Source organism: Ranitomeya variabilis, chromosome 3 (genome assembly GCF_051348905.1).
Source record: "Ranitomeya variabilis isolate aRanVar5 chromosome 3, aRanVar5.hap1, whole genome shotgun sequence".
Classification (NCBI taxonomy): Eukaryota; Metazoa; Chordata; class Amphibia; order Anura; family Dendrobatidae; genus Ranitomeya; species Ranitomeya variabilis.
Genome location: NC_135234.1, coordinates 54,532,342 through 54,554,287, shown reverse-complemented (window position 1 = coordinate 54,554,287; position 21,946 = coordinate 54,532,342). Strand labels below are relative to the sequence as shown.

Genomic DNA, 21,946 nt, shown 5'->3' with positions numbered 1-21,946 from the left:
TAACGCAAAAAATATTTTTTGCAATAAAAAGCTTCTTTCAGTGTGTGACAGCCGCCAATCATAAAAATCCGCTAAAAAACCCGCTATAAAAGTAAATCAAACCCCCTTTCCTCACCCCCTTAGTTAGGGAAAAATAAAAAAAATTAAAAAAATGTATTTATTTCCATTTTACCATTAGGGCTAGGGTTAGGGCTAGGGTTAGGGTTGGGGCTAGGGTTAGGGTTGGGGCTAGGGTTGGGGCTAGGGTTAGGGTTGGGGCTAGGGTTAGGGTTGGGGCTAGGGTTAGGGCAGGGGCTAGGGTTAGGGCAGGGGCTAGGGTTAGGGCTGGGACTAGGGTTGGGGCTAGGGTTAGGGTTGGGGCTAGGGTTGGGGCTAGGGTTAGGGTTGGGGCTAGGGTTAGGGTTGGGGCTAGGGTTAGGGTTAAGGCTACAGTTAGGGTTGGGGCTAAAGTTAGGGTTAAGGGTTGGGGCTAAAGTTAGGGTTAGGGTTTGGACTACATCTACGGTTGGGAATAGGGTTGGGATTAGGGTTAGGGGTGTGTCTGGGTTAGAGGTGTGGTTAGGGTTACCGTTGGAATTAGGGTTAGGGGTGTGTTTGGATTAGGGTTTCAGTTATAATTGGGGGGTTTCCACTGTTTAGGCACATCAGGGGCTCTCCAAACGCGACATGGCGTCCGATCTCAATTTCAGCCAATTCTGCGTTGAAAAAGTAAAACAGTGCTCCTTCCCTTCCGAGCTCTCCCGTGCGCCCAAACAGGGGTTTACCCCAACATATGGGGTATCAGCGTACTCGGAACACATTGGAGAACAACTTTTGGGGTCCAATTTCTCCTGTTACCCTTGGGAAAATACAAAACTGGAGGCTAAAAAATAATTTTTGTGGAAAAAAAATATTTTTTATTTGCATGGCTCTGCGTTATAAACTGTAGTGAAACAATTGGGGGTTCAAAGCTCTTACAACACATCTAGATGAGTTCCTTAGGGGGTCTACTTTCCAAAATGGTGTCACTTGTGGTGGGTTTCTACTGTTTAGGTACATTAGGGCCTCTGCAAATGCAATCTGACGCCTGCAAACCATTCCATCTAAGTCTGCATTCCAAATGGCGCTCCTTCCCTTCCGAGCCCTCCCATGCGCCCAAACAGTGGTTCCCCCCACATATGGGGTATCAGCGTACTCAGGACAAATTGGACAACAACTTTTGGGGTCCAATTTCTCCTGTTACCCTTGGGAAAATACAAAATTGGGGGCTAAAAAATAATTTTGGGGTGAAAATGTTTTGGTTTTTTTTCACGGCTATGCGTTATAAACTGTAGTGAAACACTTGAGGGTTCAAAACTCTCACAACACATCTAGATGAGTTGCTTAGGGGGTCTACTTTCCAAAATGGTGTCACTTGTGTTTTTTTTTTACTGTTTAGGTACATTAGGGCTCTGCAAACGCAATGTGACGCCTGCAGACCATTCCATCTAAGTCTGCATTCAAAATGGCGCTCCATCCCTTCCGAGCCCTCCCATGCACCCAAACAGTGGTTCCCCCCCACATATGGGGTATCAGCGTACTCAGGACAAACTGGACAACAACTTTTGGGGTCCAATTTCTCCTGTTACCTTCAGAAAAATACAAAACTGGGGGCTAAAAAATAATTTTTGTGGGAAAAAAATGTTTGTTTTATTTTTACGGCTCTGCATTATAAACTTCTGTGAAGCAGTTGATGGGTCAAAGTGCTCCCTACACCTCTAGATAAGTTCCTTAGGGGGTTTACTTTCCAAAATGGTGTCACTTGTGGGGGGGTTTCAATGTTTACGCACATCAGTGGCTCTCCAAACGCAACATGGCGTCCCATCTCAATTCCTGTCAATTTTGCAGTGAAAAGTCAAATGGCGCTCCTTCCCTTTCGAGCTCTGCCATGCGCCCAAACAGTGGTTTACCCCCACATATGGGGTATCAGCGTACTCAGGACAAATTGTAAAACATCCTTTGGGGTCCAATTTCTTCTCTTACTCTTGGGAAAATAAAAAATTGGGGGGGGGGGAAAGATAATTTTTGTGGAAAAATATGATTTTTTATTTTTACGGTTCTACATTATAAACTTCTGTGAAGCACTTGGTGGGTCAAAGTGCTCACCACACCTCTAGATAAGTTCCTTAGGGGGTCTACTTTCCAAAATGGTGTCACTTGTGGGGGGTTTCAATGTTTAGGCACATTAGTGGCTCTCCAAATGCAACATGGCGTCCCACCTCAATTCCTGTCAATTTTGCATTGAAAAGTCAAACGGCGCTCCTTCCCTTCCGAGCTCTCCCATGCGCCCAAACAGTGGTTTAACCCCACATATGGGGTATCAGCGTACTCAGGACAAATTGTACAACAACTTTTGGGGTCCAGTTTCTTCTCTTACCCTTGGGAAAATAAAAAATTGGGGGTGAAAAGATAGTTTTTGAGAAAAAATATGATTTTTTATTTTTATGGTTCTGCATTATAAACTTCTGTGAAGCACTTGGTGAGTCAAAGTGCTCACCACACCTCTAGATAAGCTCCTTAGGGGGTCTACTTTCCAAAATGGTGTCACTTGTGGGGGGTTTCAATGTTTAGGCATATCAGGGGCTCTCCAAACGCAACATGGTATCCCATCTCAATTCCAGTCAATTTTGCATTGAAAAGTCAAATGGCGCTCCTTCGCTTCCGAGCTCTGTCATGCGCCCAAACAGTGGTTTACCCCCACATATGGGGTATTGGCATACTCAGGACAAATTGTACAACATCTTTTGGGGTCCATTTTCTCCTGTTACCCTTGGTAAAATAAAACAAATTGGAGCTGAAATAAATTTTGTGTGAAAAAAAAGTTAAATGCTCATTTTTATTTAAACATTCCAAAAATACCTGTGAAACACCTGAAGGGTTAATAAACTTCTTGAATGTGGTTTTGAGCACCTTGAGGGGTGCAGTTTTTAGAATGGTGTCACACTTGGGTATTTTCTATCATATAGACTCCTCAAAATTACTTCAAATGAGATGTGGTCCCTAAAAAAAAAATGGTGTTGTGAAAATGAGAAATTGCTGGTCAAATTTTAACCCTTATAACTCCCTAACAAAAAAAAATTTTGGTTCCAAAATTGGGCTGATGTAAAGTAGACATGTGGGAAATGTTACTTATTAAGTATTTTGTGTGGCATATCACTGTGATTTAATTGCATAAAAATTCAAAGTTGAAAAATTGCAAAATTTTCAAAATTTTCGCCAAATTTCCGTTTTTTTCACAAATAAACGCAGGTAATATCACAGAAATTTTACCACTATCATGAAGTACAATATGTCACGAGAAAACAATGTCAGAATCACCGGGATCCGTTGAAGCGTTCCAGAGTTATAACCTCATAAAGGGACAGTGGTCAGAATTGTAAAAATTGGCCCGGTCCATAACGTGCAAACCACCCTTGGGGGTGAAGGGGTTAACAAGTGAAATGCATGCTCAATTGGGTTGAGATCAGGTGACTGACTTGGCCATTCAAGAATATTCCACTTCTTTGCTTTAATAAACTCCTGGGTTGCTTTGGCTTTATGTTTTGGGTCATTGTCCATCTGCAGTATGAAACGACGACCAATCAGTTTGGCTGCATTTGGCTGGATCTGAGCACACAGTATGGCTCTGAATACCTCAGAATTCATTTGGCTGCTTCTGTCCTGTGTCACATCATCAATAAACACTAGTGACCCAGTGCCACTGGCAGCCATGCATGCCCAAGCCATCACACTGCCTCCGCCGTGTTTTACAGATGAGGTGGTATGCTTTGGATCATGAGCTGTACCACGCCTTCGCCATACTTTACTCTTTCCATCATTCTGGTAGAGGTTGATCTTGGTTTCATCTGTCCAAAGAATGTTCTTCCAGAACTGTGCTGGCTTTTTTAGACGTTTTTTAGCAAAGTCCAGTCTAGCCTTTTTATTCTTGATGCTTATGAGTGGCTTGCACCGTGCAGTGAACCCTCTGTAGTTACTTTCATGCAGTCTTCTCTTTATGGTAGATTTGGATATTGATACGCCGACCTCCTGGAGAGTGTTGTTCACTTGGTTAGCTGTTGTGAAGGGGTTTCTCTTCACCATGGAGATTATTCTGCGATCATCCACCACTGTTGTCTTTTGCATTGATGAGTTCACTAGTGCTTTCTTTCTTTCTCAGGATGTACCAAACTGTAGATTTTGCCACTCCTAATATTGTAGCAATTTCTCGGATGGGTTTTTTCTGTTTTCGCAGCTTAAGGATGGCTTGTTTCACCTGCATGGAGAGCTCCTTTGACCGCATGTTTACTTCACAGCAAAACCTTCCAAATGCAAGCACCGCACCTCAAATCAACTCCAGGCCTTTTATCTGCTTAATTGAGAATGACATAACGAAGGGATTGCCCACACCTGTCCATGAAATAGCCTTGGAGTCAATTGTCCAATTACTTTTGGTCCCTTTAAAAACAGGGTGGCACATGTTAAGGAGCTGAAACTCCTAAACCCTTCATCCAATTTTAATGTGGATACCCTCAAATGAAAGCTGAAAGTCTGAACTTCAACTGCATCTAAATTGTTTTGTTTAGAATTCATTGTGGTAATGTCTATAAACAAAATTAGAAAAATGTTGTCTCTGTCCAAATATATGTGGACCTAACTGTACACAGAATGAAACCAGGATGTAGCAAAGGAGGCCAATCTAGCTCGATAGATAGGACAGGACAGAATACTGTGCAGTCAGTATTAAAAACTAGAAAAATCCACCACAGAGTTTACAAAAATCTCCACACCTGACTAAAGGTGCGGAGGGTAAATCTGCTTTCCAGAGCTTCCAGCTTAACTGAATAAAACAAACTGACAAGCTGGACAAGAAAAAACATAGAATGTGCTGAACGATTAAGTCCACAACAAGTGAACTGCAAAAGAACAAAGCAAGGACTTATCTTTGCTGAACTGGACAGGATATCAGGGAAATCCAAGAGAGATGTAAATCCAACCAGGAACCATTGACAACTGGCACAGGCTGAAGGATAGAGCCAGGATAAATAGCCGAGCCAGAATAGACGATCAGTGGAAGCAGCTGCTGACTGCTAAATCCAAGAAGCAGCAGTTGCACTTAAATCCACCGGAGGGAGCCCAAGAGCAGAACTCACAAAAGTGCCACTTACAACCACCGGAGGGAGCCAAAGAGCGGAATTCACAACAGCAGACATTGTTAATGAGAACGTGGGCACATCGAGCGGGACATCGTTAAAAGTAGGGGAAACACACTGAGGGGGACATTGCTAAAATAATGGTACGCACACTGGTGAAACATTGTCAAAAGGAAGGGAGATACAGCGCAAGGAGTCACATTGGACTGGTTATTATCATAAAGAGGCACATTGGGTGGGTCATTAATAAAAGGAGGGACAATGGAAGTAATTATTAAAAAGAGTCTTGAGGTGTATAGTTATTATTAGAAGGCACAGAGGGGAAATATTAATATTATTATGATTATTATTATGAGGTCCAGGAGTACATTGCATTTGCCACTAAATGGGCCTGATAAACTAAGTAGGTGTAGGGTGACATTATTATTACTACAATGAGGCAACGGGGACATTATTACTATAGGGTAGTGTGAAACTATAAGGCGGTACAGAGGGACATTATCACTTTGAAGGTGCACAAAAGGGGCATTACTATTGTGTGGGGAACAAAATGAGGGCACTGTTATTTTTCAGGGCACCAAGGGTGCTTCGTTATTGTTTTTAGGGTTGTAACTCTATATGGTTTGTGTAGAGGTGGGGAAATGTGAGGAGGGTTCTAGAAAAGCAGTAAGCCAAAGAGATTTGTATGATACATTCTGCAGAGACAATACATGAATAGAAGAAGTGGTTATGGCAAATATAAAAGAAAAGGAAACGTTCATTTCTACGATCGGCGAGATAATAACCCGTGAGTCTCTGATATTTACCATTGTATGGTCACTGTAAAAATGGACATGATCTAGCCTCAAACATAACAGATAGCACCCATAGCAAAACAGTGAAAGAGCCCTTAGTTGTAGTGTATTCTGTGGAGAAGTGAGTAAAATCTGTGGGACCACAGAGAGAAGATATCAACTTTATGAAGAGCTTGGTAAATTGTAGCAAATGAATCCAGGAACATGTAGTGGCATAGCAGAAGTTATTATCGCTTGAGGAAGGACAAGTATTGAGCAATAAAACCCTAAAACCCAGTAATAATGCCTATTGAGAGCTCTTTTTAGAAAGTATTATTAGTTCTGCTGTGACCTTTAAAAATGAATGTTGTCCTCTGAGTGCCCCATACAAAATAATGCCACATTGGTGTCTTCCCGTGTGAAAAAATGAAGTTCAGACACCTCTAAATCGAGAGATCATTGCCTGATGGTGACAGCAGTCTACAGGACAGAGTAGTGGGGCAGTGAGTCCATGGCTTCCCGCTTTACTCCAAGATCCAACTACACCAGCGCCATCTTGACACCGATACATTTCAAAGTGATGCTTGTCCAGGTCAGACGTGTAGGTCATGTGCACCGCCCTGAATTTTTTTTATTTTTAACACTAGTTATGCCATTTTCTAGGGGCACAGAGTTTAGAATTGTTAAAAAAAATGAATAAGGAAATAATTTTAACTTTCTTTTATATTGAAATGTTGCACCCTTAAAAATGATGTGCCCAGGGCAACAACCCCATGCCCTCTAAAAAGTAGCCATTGCAAAAATTGCAAAATTAACTTTTTTTATATTAATAGTAATAGGAAAAATATAAAATAATTGAAAATAAAAAATAAGGATTAAACATGGAACACTGATTTAAACAATGAGTCATTTTCTGATTACACATTCGCTTTAACATTGACCATATTCTATTTAATAAATTAGTTTTTTTAGGGCCAAAGTAAAATCTTACGTCTGCTTTGGAATGAAAAATTGCATAATTATTTTACAAACGAATTAGCCGTCGTCCACATTACGTTGTGTAGTCCACTTATGGGCATTATTCCATTGAAAAGACTCATTTCTTCACTCTCCGCTCTTGCTTAGAACATGAACTGCAAACTCGTTAATGCCCTTGTGAATACCGAGCAAATGTAAATGAAACCACTTTTATACACAGCAAAAAGGTTACTGCAATCCAGCGTTCTTATAATTGTGCTTAGCTGTAATCTGTACCAGACGACCCAAAGGAGATAATGAACTCAATTTTTTTTTTCTTTCAAAAACCTAATATAATTATTGAATAACTGGCTCTGTGCGTCTATTACTTCCATATATTGTAGAGAATAATACATAGGAAATGTCTGGGTCCAGGGTAAAGGTCTGAAGTATCAGACAGCTGTGCAGAAGCATTAAATTCCCCTTCCTTCCTACACGCACAGAGGTAAGCCGTTTCGTGGGCTGAACCAATCATTACGATAAGGCAGCTTATCAATTTCCTATGAACTAGTGATATTAATTAGGTATTAGGAGCTATATGCAAGGTGGAACTAATGAACCATAAAATAAGAGGATGTAACCTATTGACTTACTAGGAGCCAGTGCTTCCAAGGAGACATGAGGTACTTAGCACCTACTGACTTTGTCACAAGCCGATGGAAATACAACGCAGCATGGCGGATGGTCTATAGATAATGAAAATATTAATTGTCTGCTCTCAATAGGTGCAACAAGGTCAATTAATACAAAAATCTGCTCCCATCCTGGAAGAACAATTATCAGCAAACTTCAATGATTACTGTCAAGCTAATGGTCTATTCAGCCAGTAAATTATTTTTACAGGCATGGAGGGTCATCCTTAGGGATGTGCAACCATGTGTGTACTTCTGCATTCAATACTGAAAGGGCGCCATTGTCACCTGGAGCCCAATTCCTTCCATGGGACCAATACTTATGGAAAGACAGCAGCACAGTATACAGCTAGTTCATCGATATCTTGGTACCCATCTGGCAGTGTTCCTTTAGGCACTGTAGGATTGTTATTTGGGTACTATACATGACTTGCCTACTGTGGACACATCATACATAGACAGCAATCACTGGAGAAGGGCATCACGGTTGGAAGAACAGAAGGAACAAGGCTTAGAGGAAGACCAGCAACCCGATGGCTTGATAATATCAAGATAACAGTGGAGGAGATCCTGGTGGACCTATCTAGGCTTACACAAGGTGGATCTTCCTACAGAATGTCCATCCATCAAGTCCCCATGGCTCAAGATTGAGCCAAAGGCTGTTAATAATATACTGTGAGTGTCAATTAAAGTGGATTTACCACTAAATACTTTTAGGATCTATCCTGATCATTGCGTGTCCTACTTTTGAGATCCCACTAATCCCAAGAACTTGGCTGTCAGAAATAATTATCTGATAAGCTATAGTACAAAGTTTCTTATATTCACTTGTACTATTAATTTATGCAAAGCTCTTATTTAAACACATTTAAAGAGAATCGGTCAGCAGGTGTTTGCTACGTAATCTGAAAGCAGCATGTTGTGGTGACAGAGACCCAGATTCCAGCAATGTGCCACTTACAGGACTAGCTGGTACAGCTTTGATAGAATCTTTGCTTTCTCTGTAGTAATTGTAGCAGTGGTCAGAATGTTAAGCAATGTGTAACCCCACCCTCACCACTGATTGGCTACTACATTTGTTCAGTGTGCATTGTCAGCAAGCTGCCAATCAGTGTTGGGGGCGGGGTTACACTGATGAGCTTGACCTACCTGCACATGAGACTTAGTCCTGCAGTGATGATCTCCTGCTGTGAAAACACTGATTGTTTTGAAACTACAACACACAGCCTAGCAAGTAACGCATTCCTGGAATCAAGATCGCTTGTTCTATATTATACTGCAAAAACCTGCAAACAGATTTATTTTCCCACAACTTGTCTACTTCCTCAAATCAGACATTTTTCTCCAGTACCTTATGCCAGAAATCTTACTTCAGAGTAAAAATTATGACATGACGCATGAAGGCCAATGTCAAATGCTCCTGATTCATTAAGAGTCATGCACCTCACCATGAATGAGGAGCCTCTGACTCCAGAACACCCCATCATCAAGACCAGCAAAATAAAGGTTCATGGGCGATCGTATGATTTATCCATGTGTCCATTTCCTGGACAATCACTAGTTGCCTTCATATCTCCAAAGCGCAGAAAAGGAGCCCATCACATTCGTAGATACAGCACAGTAAGTAGTATGTGTCTGTGCATGCTCTGAATGTATGCAGATGGTGTTCTGCGCCTGTATAGATGAGAAATCAGCCTGGGACTGCCAGGGAAATGGTCAAGTAGATATATCGTGTGACTACTGCCATGTTATATCTTATGGAAATTCAGACTCTCACTCTCGAATCTTTGCATAGCATATGGGCAACATTTATATAAAAATAGATCTATTTTTTATTTCAGAAATTACATTTTTTTTGCCTGTTTTCTATGAAATGGTTAACTGCTGTAATATATTAGAAAAAAAATGCTTATACCAATGATTTAAATATTTTAACATGGTGAAACCATTCCCTGTTGGAGAACAGGACGGCAGACATTAGGAAGGGGTGATTAGGAGAGGTAATAGACTGTGCTTATTTTATACTAATATATCCAAATACCTCGCATTGTTTGTTAATGCATCTGAATGAGCTCATGTTGAGCAGCGTCGTCTACTCTAAGGTGGAATGGAGCCGAGAAGCCATCATAGGTTTGTGCTCAGTTGAATGCTCTGCTGATTTGATTACAGCTGCATTTCTATATCCTGGAGAAATCCCCAGTGACACCATCAATGGTAATACACTGGCAAAGGAGCAAGACAGGTCTGAAAAGCCCCAGATTTGAAATCCAAGTAATTCTCCAATGTCGAATCATGCATTCATTATAGGAGTCATATTATGCATTAGCTATTAATGAACAGTGTTGAGACACTACAACACATGGAACGAAATGTTGCACTAGGGGCACCACAAAGAGCGATGTTTTATGGTCTCAAACATTGTGGAAAGAAACCAAGAGAGGGGACTCTAACCTAAAGGTGAAGTCTTTCTCCTCTACCAGTCAACGGGGTGACAACAAATGCTTGCGGCATACAGGTGACTTGATTTTAGCAGAGTATAACTATTACAGTGGCATACAGGTGACTTGATTTTAGCGGAGTATAACTATTACGGTAGCATACAAAGAACAGATGAAGCCAGGGTTATTATGATTCACAACGCACCAGTTTGATAACTTGTCGTAGATGTTCTTCCACTTATGAGGATGAGGATAACTTAACAAGTCAATGACGTGTTGAATTATACTTTTTGTGCTAAAATATCTGAGTGAAGGCAACCTTGGCTTGATCTGTAAATTTATTTACACATGTATTTAGGTCTCCATGCACCCTCTGCCACACATAAAGGAACTGTGCAACCTGGTTGAGGTAGAAATCGTGTATTAATGCCCAAGAACCCTTATTGCACAACTGCTATAATTGAATCAATAATCTGCAAAATGATTTAACAGAGACCATAGTTGATTAGAAACAATAATTCTTACCTATTAATATATGTTGAGGGTCACTTTTTACTCCAATTCCAGCACTTGTGCTTGCAGCAACCTCAACCCTATACTGTATCCCTGGAAAAAGGCCTCCGATCACCACCGACCTAATGGCAGCATCCACAGTCTTGTTGATGTGGAACCGGGTCTCATTGCCTAGACACCATATCTGTAACGATTTAATTAAAACAATAATGATTTATTATTAGGTTTATCATATTTTTATAGTTAGTATATAGATATCTTTAGAAATCTTCCACAATGATGTATTTACAATGACTCTGGAGAATTGATACATAGGAGATATCTGAGATAATAGTGCTCTTATAAAGGAATAAGCTTTTTCAAATGTACTCCAGATTTTTGACCTATAAAACACTTAAGCACAGCACTGAGAACTGAACTGGTTGAAGAGTAAGAAAGAAATTTATTTGATCTAAAATAGCTACTAAAACTCCCATATGTTTTCCATCTGTCAACTGAAGTATATCCTTTAATTGCTTCTTATAACCAGTAAGGATTCCCTTCTGTTGAGAACACTGTACTAGAAGTAATATGGAAGGGCAATGTGAAATATGTGGTGTCAGAAGAAAACATTTCCGGTGAAAATTTTCTTTTTAGTTAACATCCCAAACTATTTACAAAGTCCATATTCTTTTGGTCAGATAAAGCATGGACATTGTGGGAACCACAGCTCAGACCGACCTTGTGCTAACATGAGGTCCAAGTGCAGGTAGAACATCTATGTCTCAAGATTTTGGATCCTTAATAAAAATAATGGAAACTTCTTGTAGTTCTTCTTGTAGTCCAAATAATAATTTTCTTTTTTTTTTTTTGTAAGAGCAAAAGTTTTATACTGTCTGCCACATGAATAAGCATTGATTAAGTTTTATACATAGTCTTGTAGATCATCAGGCTGGAGACTTTTCAATTTATGGTCAACTATGGTCCCATTATTACTTGACACACTGCATAGTTCTCCTTTTCTCAAAGTGGCTGCTGATGGATGAGCATATGGCCAGATCTGTTCAGTTTCCTCCAATTAAAATACACTGCACATGGAAAGCAGAATTTCTATTGGAGGAGGATGACGGTCTGGTCACATGCTCCTCCTTCAGCGGCCATTTTGAGAACAGGAGAACTGTGCCGTCTATGAGGAAGGAGGAGAATGTGTAATACGTTTATTAATAAGTGCCATAATATCATGTCCTCAACACCTTAGTAAAAATATAAAGTGGCCAACGACTGTAAAATTCATAAACAATAAATCTAATATACATTATCATTCCCCTTATGCATTACGTGAGAGTTGCCAAAATCTATAAATTACAGGCGTCAGTTTGATTTCAGCTTTACCCCATCTCATAATAATCTCTGTGCTTTTGATGGCTATCAGCGTTATGTAGAAGTTAATCATATGTTAATCTGCCTTAAACCTAATACGAAGAATGTAAAATGCCCCCACCATCAAGATGAATTTCTGAAATCAGTAAGTATTGACAGAGGTGAAGCCGAGGTTAATATCTGCATTGGGGTTAATAAATCTTGATGCAATATTGATCTTGCCAAATAAATAGACACATAATGACTATGTATTTTAGGATCTTATATTTGCACAAAGGATAATCTCTGGGAACAAGTCAAATTCACCGTATTACAGATGATAGCAATAATATGCTTGTTGGGCTCAGATGGAAGATAAAATGATATTGCTTTCCAAAATCGAGGCAGCAACATAATAAACAAAGGAATAAATTCTACATTATTCGGGTATTTTACTTTTTTACTTTATTTTTTTTACAAATTGTGCTTTGCAGTCCATTTGTGTTCTAGAGAAGAAAACAGCATTACCCGGTAGTCCTGAATTATTCCGTTCTGGTGATCGGATGGAGGGGGGTCCCAGGAGACGCTGATACTTGTGCTATTGTTGCTCCCAACTGTCAAAACTGTAACAGACTGCGGCGGAGCACTTGGGGCTAGAGCAGGTGAAGAGAAAAATAGGAAAGAGACATTAATCCTTTGAGCTGAAGTCTCATTTTTAGTAACCGAATGTATATCCAGGCATGCAGAACCCTTTGCTCAAGATCCCTGCGGACTTGAATATGCAAACATAGCAAGGAGTCGAGCTTGAAATATTAGCTGTTGTGATAACATCTGTTTAATAAAAAGGCGGCACTCTGCTTATTTGTTCTTCAGCAAAAAATAAAAAATAAACCTTCCCATTTATTACCATACAGTCGCTCCATCCTCTGTACAATACCTTGCTTCGTTACAGATTCTAAAAATCATTCATGAAAATATTTGTATTATAGATCTGGGTAGATTTATAACACACTGTGATTTATGTAGATTGGTGTTTTTAAGTCTCCAAAATTAATCCAAACTTTGTTGGCTTAAAATGCCTCAAATGAAGTTTTAGTGGAGGGATCATGGGACTATTCTGCGCTTGTAAGAATGAAGATGCCTCGATGGTATAAAATTAAGGTTTTTATTACACCAACTGGACTGGCGCCTTTTTCATGGTAAAACCTTGCCTTGAAAAAAGCAAGAATTGGGCACTGAATGCATTGGTGGAATAAAAACCTTAAAGAGGTTGTCCACTACTTTAACATTGATGGCCTAATCTTTAGATAGATCATAAGTGTCTGATCCGTGGAGCTGTAATAAATGGCACCCCTGCTGATCAGCTGTTTCTGGTGTCAGCTGCGGCTAGAACTGCTCAGTTACGGAGCTGCACAGCGCAACACCATAGTGGTCAAGGGTCAGGTAATGCACATCTGCCCCCTATTCAGATCAATAGGAGATGTACTGTACCTGGCCCTGGCGACTATTAGCCATCGTGGCTGCGGTTTGCAGCTCAGTAACCGTGATCTGCAGAGAGTCCCGGGTGTCGCACCCCCACCGATCAGACATTAATTACCTATGCCAACGATAGGTCATCAAAGTTAAAGTAGTGGACAACCTCTTCAATTTTACACCAATGAGGACTCTTTGAAGATTCCTCCAAAAACACAACCCAGGTACTGTTAAATCTTGACTAAAGTGGATTGCTATCTGGAAGAATCTTTCCCCCAGTCAGTGGGCTGTAGACAGGGATTCGGAGGCTCTGACAAGTGTGTCCACACACAAGTACCCCAGGTGAGCACTACCATCACTCTCACCCTCTCTTATTTCTCTTGTGGTATTGCCGTATTGTGTGCTTCTCCCCCAATCAGACCTCAGCCAAATGTAGTTAGCTGCATGCTTCCACAAATTTTGTAAATCTTTGTGTCTCCTTACGCAGAACTATCACTCGGATTTCTTTCATTTGGGCAAATGTTCAATGTACTGCCCTTACCATGTATTTAAATACCTGGCCACTGCCAAAGCGGCTGTTGGCGCCATCACCCATTACGTTGGTAAATGTCTCGGTTATCAAATAACAAATTTAGGCAGCATGAATCAGGTTCCCTTTTTCTCAGCATACTTTTTTCGCGACTTTGGTATATAATTACCAATCTGATGCTTAGAAAATTGATCTCCAAACCACTTTTATCAGACCAGTAAGGAGAGAAAAGGGACAATTTCAACTTCTATTTATGTACTGTATTTTTTGGAATTCATAGATAAAAATCATGGTAAATCCAATACCAAATCCACATAAATCATGAGTATAAAGGACTTTATCATGATCTTTATTATAAGAAATTGATGTTCTATACAAAAAAATTATGCAATCAATAACATCAATAATTTCTAGTGGCCTTCGGTAACGAGTACCCACATTTGCATGAAATAGACAACATTTTATATTTTTTCCATTGTCCATCTACTGTGTTGAGTCCAGGTACTCTTTAATCAATTTCACAAAATCGAATCAATATCCAATCCATAGAGCATGGGCTTAGAAAACAAAATGTCTATTGATTTATCTGTTTTTCTCAGACTTTTGCAGATTCAAACAGCCAAAGCCAAATTACATGAATGTAAAAAGAAACAAAGGAAGGGTAATGAAAAGAGCCCATGCTTGATGAATCCCAATATTTAGGTCTTCCCATCTATGTTTTACAGGCACAATGTAAAATACATCATCACTGGGACATCGCTAGACAAACATAATTTCAACTCTTGATAATCCAAGCCAGAGAAAATTAATGGGTGGCACTCCATGATCCAATAAAACAATTCTTCTTTATTCAGGATAATCAGTACATGGATGCAGGTGAGCAGGGACGACGGCTGTTTCTCGTCAATCAGATGCTTCAACGGATCTAAGTACTTGTACCTGCTCCCCTGCATCCATGTACTAATTATCCTGAATAAAATCTCCCAAATAAAAAGTGGTGGCTATTGGACAGATAGCTTTATATAAGCAACAGACGTCAGATGGTTTTCCCTTTTTGGGTGGAGCATACCGACAATCCAACTTATAATGGGGCAAAATGGATGCTAGGCAATGAGTAATAATGAGTATCAGAAGCTTTTAATAACACTAATATTACTCCTTCCTATACTTTTTGACTAATTCAGACGAGATGTTATTGACTTTAGAAGGAACCATCGACAATCCAGAAGAACGTAGCAATACTGAAAAGCTTGGTAAAAAACACAAAAGAAACCCCTGTACACAATTTAAAAATACAGCTGAAAATACAGATGTGTTCTTTCTTAGCGTGACTTATCTGAGATGTGTAGAGCAAGATATTTAACAAGCATGAAAAGAAAAAAAGTACATGTGATGGATGTCTTGACGGTTAGCCTCCATGATCCGTACATCAAGAATAGGCTCTCATGCAAAAAAATTGTATAGTACGTAATCTTTAACGAAAAGAAAAACAATTAAAAAGTCAAGCAGCATCTTCCCAAGCAATAGTGCAGGCAGTGGTATACCTTGAAATTCATGGTCCCCAGTGCAAAATCTCCAACAGGACCACCAACATGTCTTAAAATGTAACTTTTGGGACCACCTATGCTATGGAGACCAGGTGCTACTGCAACCCCTGCACCTACTATAGTTACGCCCTTGGGTTCATGGTTTGCACAAAAACCTTTTAATACATACTAATTTTGGTGCAGGGTGATTTTTACTAGATAGCTTGAGATTGTATTGAATTGCTATCATGACAAATTGTAGGACTTCCTTATTTTAGCACAGATGTGTGCAGCCATAATCTATTATTATGTATGTATTTTTTTTTTGGCTATGCACCAGCATTTATAATTATTATATATATTGTTCAGTCAGTTTACTTATTTTTACTATATACTATTTTCTGACTTGAACGTCCCGCCCTTCACCATATCTGTGATTTTTAATTACATCTTAACACTATTGGTTCTGAGCCTCCCTATATAAGAAGGCTTTATCATGTCATTAGCCACAAGCATGTGTTCACATTGGGCAGTAGCTCAGAGACCATAGGTAAGTGTTCTCACCAGGCAGGCAGTGTAGTTACCCATTCAATCTGAGATTACCTTGTCGTTGGTGAATGGGCTCACATTATTTGGCCAAATCTTGTGCTAAAATCTCATGTTTGTTCATAAAGTTCATAAGCCGTTATGCTATTCCTATTCCTTATATTTCAAACTTCCTTATTTTAGCACAGATGTGTGCAGCCATAATCTATTATTATGTATGTATTTTTTTTTGGCTATGCACCAGCATTTATAATTATTATATATATTGTTCAGTCAGTTTACTTATTTTAAATTGTAGGACTTAACACAATTCAAGACAAGTTAAGAGTGGGCACATTTGTAGCCAAAGAGCCAAATGCCTGATCAGAAAAACTAAACTGCAAATTGTAGGTATGTCACTCATTACGGTGAAGCAGTCGGTATAAATTCCCATAAGCAGCTACACCACCGCCCAGGTGGAACTCCCATAACCACGAATCATTAGACTGTAGACGGTCTACACACACTGTAAAAGCAATTGACTCTTTCTTTACTTACTCTTCTGTGTAAAACTACTGCAGCAATTTAAGAAAATCAATTACAGTATCTGGATCACAACATCTCAGAGAAATTACTCATTAAACTTAATTATCCTTGGAAGGTATACATTGTGGCAGCCGGTAATCATATATGTACCACAACACCATGTATTGTAAGAGCAATGTACAGAGTCACCTTCCCTGTAGTCAACGCTTCTCATGGTCTACTGAGTTTGATTTTTATTTTCATCTAGAATGATTTCTAAAGTAATTTTGTTATCAGCAGTTGCCAGTGGAAAAGTATTTTTGTTGAACATTTTGTTATTTTGCAGGACATTTTGAGAGGTAAGTGTCTTCTGGTGGACATGTACGAATTACCCCTGCTGAGAGTCGTTTAAGAAGTTGAGTTGTAGACCACCTACTGGTCCGATTGTACCCATCATCAAGCTACGTTTAACTTTTTCCTTCTGAAATGCCAAAACACTTTTCCTATCTACAGAATTTCTACTTTTTGATCCCTTATTGGATATTCTTCACTCTTCAAACTTGTATTTTCAGCTCAAGTATCATCAGTCTAAGCATCTAACTCTTATATGGGAAGACTGAAGTGATTACCAGAAGTTTAATTACACACCTGTGCATCTGCTATAAAAAAAAAATAATTGGCATAGAGCATACCTGGCACAAGTTTATCATGTGCACTGTTAGGGAGAATACGGAATATAAAATGCAAATGTTATAGACAAAAACAACCAGGTCTCTATAATAAATCATGACATTCAGATGTGTCTATCCTTCCCTATACTCTTGGCTTGACATAAGCCAAGATAAGCGGTGCAATTGCAATATTGTAAAAAAAAAACATGATTTTTTGAAAGTTTAGCAAGAGATATTTATGCTGCATGTGTTCATATCTGGCCACCCAGTGCTTATGGTAGAAATTGCGGCCGTCATGAGCTTTGCTAGAATGTTATGACAATGCATAGAATTTGCATCGTTAATTATTGAAGTCCTAAGTCAAATTTGCAAAAAGGATGAGCTAATTACTTCAATGCAAATCAAATTTGCCTTGAATTTAACAAAAAAAATTGATTTGCCACATTTTTTCATGTTGTGGTTCGCGGGAATCCAGCAAAATGACTGGATTCTAAAGGGGTGAAGCAAGGTTTCAAAAATAAGAAAGTTTAATATCCACCAGTCACTGGCTCTCCACTTGGTCATTACTGCACAGCCTTTATTCATGGATCCCATCAGGTCTTTGGCACCTGAAGCGCCCATTAAACCTTGCAAAGTCATAATGAGTTTCAGGCTACAACATCATGATGTCTTGAGGGCTTGTTGGCACTGAAGATACAGAATACCTGATGGGACTTGTAGCATAAAGACTGGCAGCCTTTGAACAAAAACCAAGATGGAATTACTAAATGAGGTCTTATTATTATCTGATTGTCTGGGGTGTAGGGAGACATGAAAGCAAAAAATGACATTTGATGCAAAATCAAACTTTTAGAACAAAATTTGCGCAAACTGCCAAATTTGAATTGTGGTAGACTCACACTCCTCTCTCATGGACACATCTGTATTGTGGAAAGCACTGATGCAATATAACATTTCAATATGTTGTCCCCGTGTCCTGACACTGATCTGTAAATTTAATGGATATTCCCATTTCATAAAATCATGGCATATTGATCATATATTTCATCACCCCGGTGACCTTATCCAATCCGGAGAAGGATTGCACTAATTGAGGATTTGTAATCCGTAACAATTTTGTACTAAGCCATAACAGGGCTACTATAGAGATCTTGAGGTCTTACCTGTATCTCTGAATGCCTTGGATATTTTAGGGAGACTTGCAGATTCTCTATTCTGGCAATTGCGCATAAATTTTACAGCCCTACCCCCCCCCCAAAAAAAAAAAATCCTAGATTGAATGCTAAGTGAGAATATCTCCTGCATATTGAATGGCGCCATTGGAAAATGTAGACACATAGGGTCCCATGTAGCTCTATATGGCCATGTGAGAACTAACAAAAAGTGTTTGATCGATGGCTATGCTTACAAAGATCACATATGATATGGTTTGCCTGTGAAGCAAAATTACTATATACCTAAACTGAATTACAATGTTTTTTATGATTTTTTTTCTTTTTTTTATAAAATAGGACTCGGTGGAAATCAAGTAGCAGTAGCTGTAATTTATACTGATGCTGTAAAAAACCCTCACAAGACGGTGAATTTAAAAAATATATACTTGACAATATTCTTCTCTGGTGGTTTTCTATCTTCTCTTGCTTGTACGGTGATATAAATTAAACCACTTGTCTGGGGATGCTGTGGTTATTAAATAGACCACATTGCAAGACAACATTTTTTAAAGTGTTTTCTCATTTCCCTTGCTGCGGGTTTGTGGAGACACAGACCTGATTGTTGACAGGTCAATTATTTCAGTACTGAGCTGCCTTCCACAAATGTGCAAGGACCCAAATCGCTGCTCATCTATTTCCTCCACAACCAAAGTGAATTCCATTTGTTACTTTCGCAAGGCCAAAGAGGTAGGAGATGGATCCTTACTAGATGGTGACAAATGCGGTCTCTAGATAAAAAAAAAAAAGTCTAACTGTGGGGAAATTAATTTTTGGATGGTGGCCTTTGAAGTACCATTCTATATCAAAAGTAATCCGGTGAAAGTTGGCCTTCTTTGGAATGTGTCAAGTACCTTTGATTTGTTCATCTCTCTTTTCTTGGTTTTATATGAGGCCGCTCTGTCGCCTCTCAAGAGATTGCTATTTTTATTCCAGAGAATGCTGCCTTATCTGACAATTTGAGATGAGCTATATGCGAGGCTTCACTATAGGTTGTTTTTTCCTGGAAGGAAACAGTACTCAATCAAAGAGGCCCAGTGTTTCACTAGATGCACACATTGTTGGATGCAGTATTTCTCGAAACCTTTAATATTTTCATATATGTAGTGTGTGAAAAATATCACATTGAATTGGGAATGACCAATGAAGTGTTAGATAAAGATTTGTGCACGTAAAAGACAATATATAAGCCATTATAAAAGAATCAAAAAAACATATGTGCCTTAAAGGGGTTGACCAAGACATGCAATTGGATGACCTATTCCTAGGATGTGTAGGATCGAGTGAATGGGGGATAAATTGCAATACTTGGCATCGGCCATTAGACATTGCACAAAACTGTGGTGTCCTGCTCCACACAACGCTCACATTTGGCCGTTGCAGGAGCAGTTAGTTGATCGGTGGGGATGCTGGGTGTCGGATCACCACCGATCTGTGGAGAAGTCATTAATGTGTTTGTTCCAAACAAGCCCTTTAAATTAAATGTAATCTGACAGCAGATTTTGCCATTCAATATGACTTTGATTCCAGTGACGCATCACTTGCTCATCAGCTTGCTGTAATTTCTGGAGCAGAAAATCCAATGATGTAAAAATACGTAAAACCATTATTAACCATTGTTATTAATTGGTTCCATGATTAAGGATTTATTTATTTGCGATGAAGCTTTTGTTTTAATAATTTCTAATAAATGTGATGTTTTATATATTTTTACATTGCTGGATTTTCCACATCTTTGAAGTATTTATTGAACCCTGGATTGTGTTAACATAGCTACTTAAGATTCCGAGCGAGCCATAATTTGGTGATCAGATGCTCCATCTCCCTTTTCTCTACCATTTTTATTCAGTGTTTTATCAGCAGAAGATTATGACTGCCAGACTAGATGTCACGTGCCAGGAAGTCCAGCTATTTTGTGTAACCCCGCCCCCACCAGTGATTGGCAGATGTCAGTGCACAGTGTACACATTCTGACCACTGCTACATCCATAGCAGAGAAAACAGGCATTGTATTTAAAGTACAACAACCATCCAGTAAGTGACACATTACTGGAATTAGACTCTCAGCCCCATAAATCATGCTGCTCTCAGATTACATAGCAAAAAACTGTTGGTAGATTCCTTTTAATTGTCTGGATAAGAAAACCTATTTTCAAAAAAGTTATTAGGAAATTCTGAATTAATAGAGTGAACCTGTACCTGTACTTTATTCACCAATATGGAGGTTTAGTACATTATACAGATTTGAATGATAAACTTGTAATACTTTTTATTGCCAGTGGGGGCACTGCAGGGAAACTGAGCACTTGACAAGATTCCCCAATCAATTAAATCTGATCACTTTGGATAAAGCAGTGGGGCTCAGTTATTACAGTTATTAGGTTCTTCTCAAATGTCTTTTTTCGGCCTTGCTAACTATGTTACTATGTTACTATGGCACACCTAAGCACCAATGCTTTGCCGATTACATGGATATGAACCAAACATCACAACTCAGGGTTGCGGGCTTGGGGTTGGGTTTTATCTGCCTTTTTTCAGGCATGTTACTTATTAAAATAATTATTATAAAGGTTCATGTTCTATTATTGCTTTTAAAAGTATTTAGCCATGCACAATATGGATATAATTTTACATCACCATTAAAGCACCACTCCAGCGATTTATATTTATTTAGCGCTGGAGTGGTACCACTAATCTAAGGTCACTGCCCCTAGTCTTATACTTACCCACTGCTGTCTTCACCTTTTATCGGCACCTCTCTGGTCCCACAGCGCCATCTTGTTGACCGTAACTTCTGACTGACCGAGAGTCAGCGGTAACGTCACTGGCTCCTAATGTAAGTCTATGAAAGCCACATTGAAGATCTCATAGACTTGCATTGAAAATTGACCTACAGCTCGCTCCAGAAAACACTAGAGCGATCCGGCGCATCACAGCCTGCTGAAGTCCAACAAATGCGGCACTGATAAAAGGTGAAGACAGTGGCTGGTAAGTATAAAACTACGGGCAGGGACATTAGCATAGAAGCACCACTCCAGCAGTGCAATAAGAAAAAAAAAACCAAATGCTGTAGTAGTGGTTTAAAGAAAATAAAAATAAATTCCTGGATACCGTTGAACGGCTGCCATGTAATACTTCATTTCCATGGCAGTAGCCAATGAAATCAGCTGAATGCCATGAGTTTGAGAAGCGGTATCGGAAGAGATCCAGCTTCAACATTTAAATAACTTAAAAAAAAAACTCTTTAAAAAATTTAGTTTTTGAAAATGGGCAAATTCTGAAATAACAATATTCAATACTGCAGTACACAGCAAGTAAAAAGTTGTCAGCGCTACTCCATCTCTAAAACGGATAAATCAAGGAGAATGTAGCATAATGAAGAATTTACTTAGTAACTCAACAAAATCCAATATGAAGAAATTGGACCTTGAAACACATAAAATTGATGTCAAGGGCAAAGCAAATACAACATACTGGTGCCAATATACACAATATTTTATTGCTGCTGACTTGAGTGCAAATATGTCAAACTTTGTAAAGTGTGAAATCACTCTGCCAGAGCAACAGTTCGACACCGATTACCTTCAGTGCTTGATGACATTTGACAGATGATAAAATTATTTATCAC

The 21,946-nt window shown here is 39.2% G+C and overlaps 1 protein-coding gene across 16 annotated transcripts in view; it reads right to left on the bottom strand.

The window, feature by feature from the left end:
• ROBO2 (roundabout guidance receptor 2) overlaps window positions 1-21,946 on the bottom strand; it is a 1,292,543-nt gene that overhangs the window by 88,400 nt on the left and 1,182,197 nt on the right. For all 16 annotated transcript variants that reach the window (XM_077294049.1, XM_077294050.1, XM_077294062.1 and 13 more), the window contains 2 exons: window positions 12,387-12,511; window positions 10,533-10,704 (listed from right to left, as the gene is read on the bottom strand). In XM_077294049.1, the coding sequence (XP_077150164.1) occupies window positions 10,533-10,704; window positions 12,387-12,511 (297 nt within the window). The remainder of the gene's footprint in view (window positions 1-10,532; window positions 10,705-12,386; window positions 12,512-21,946) is intronic.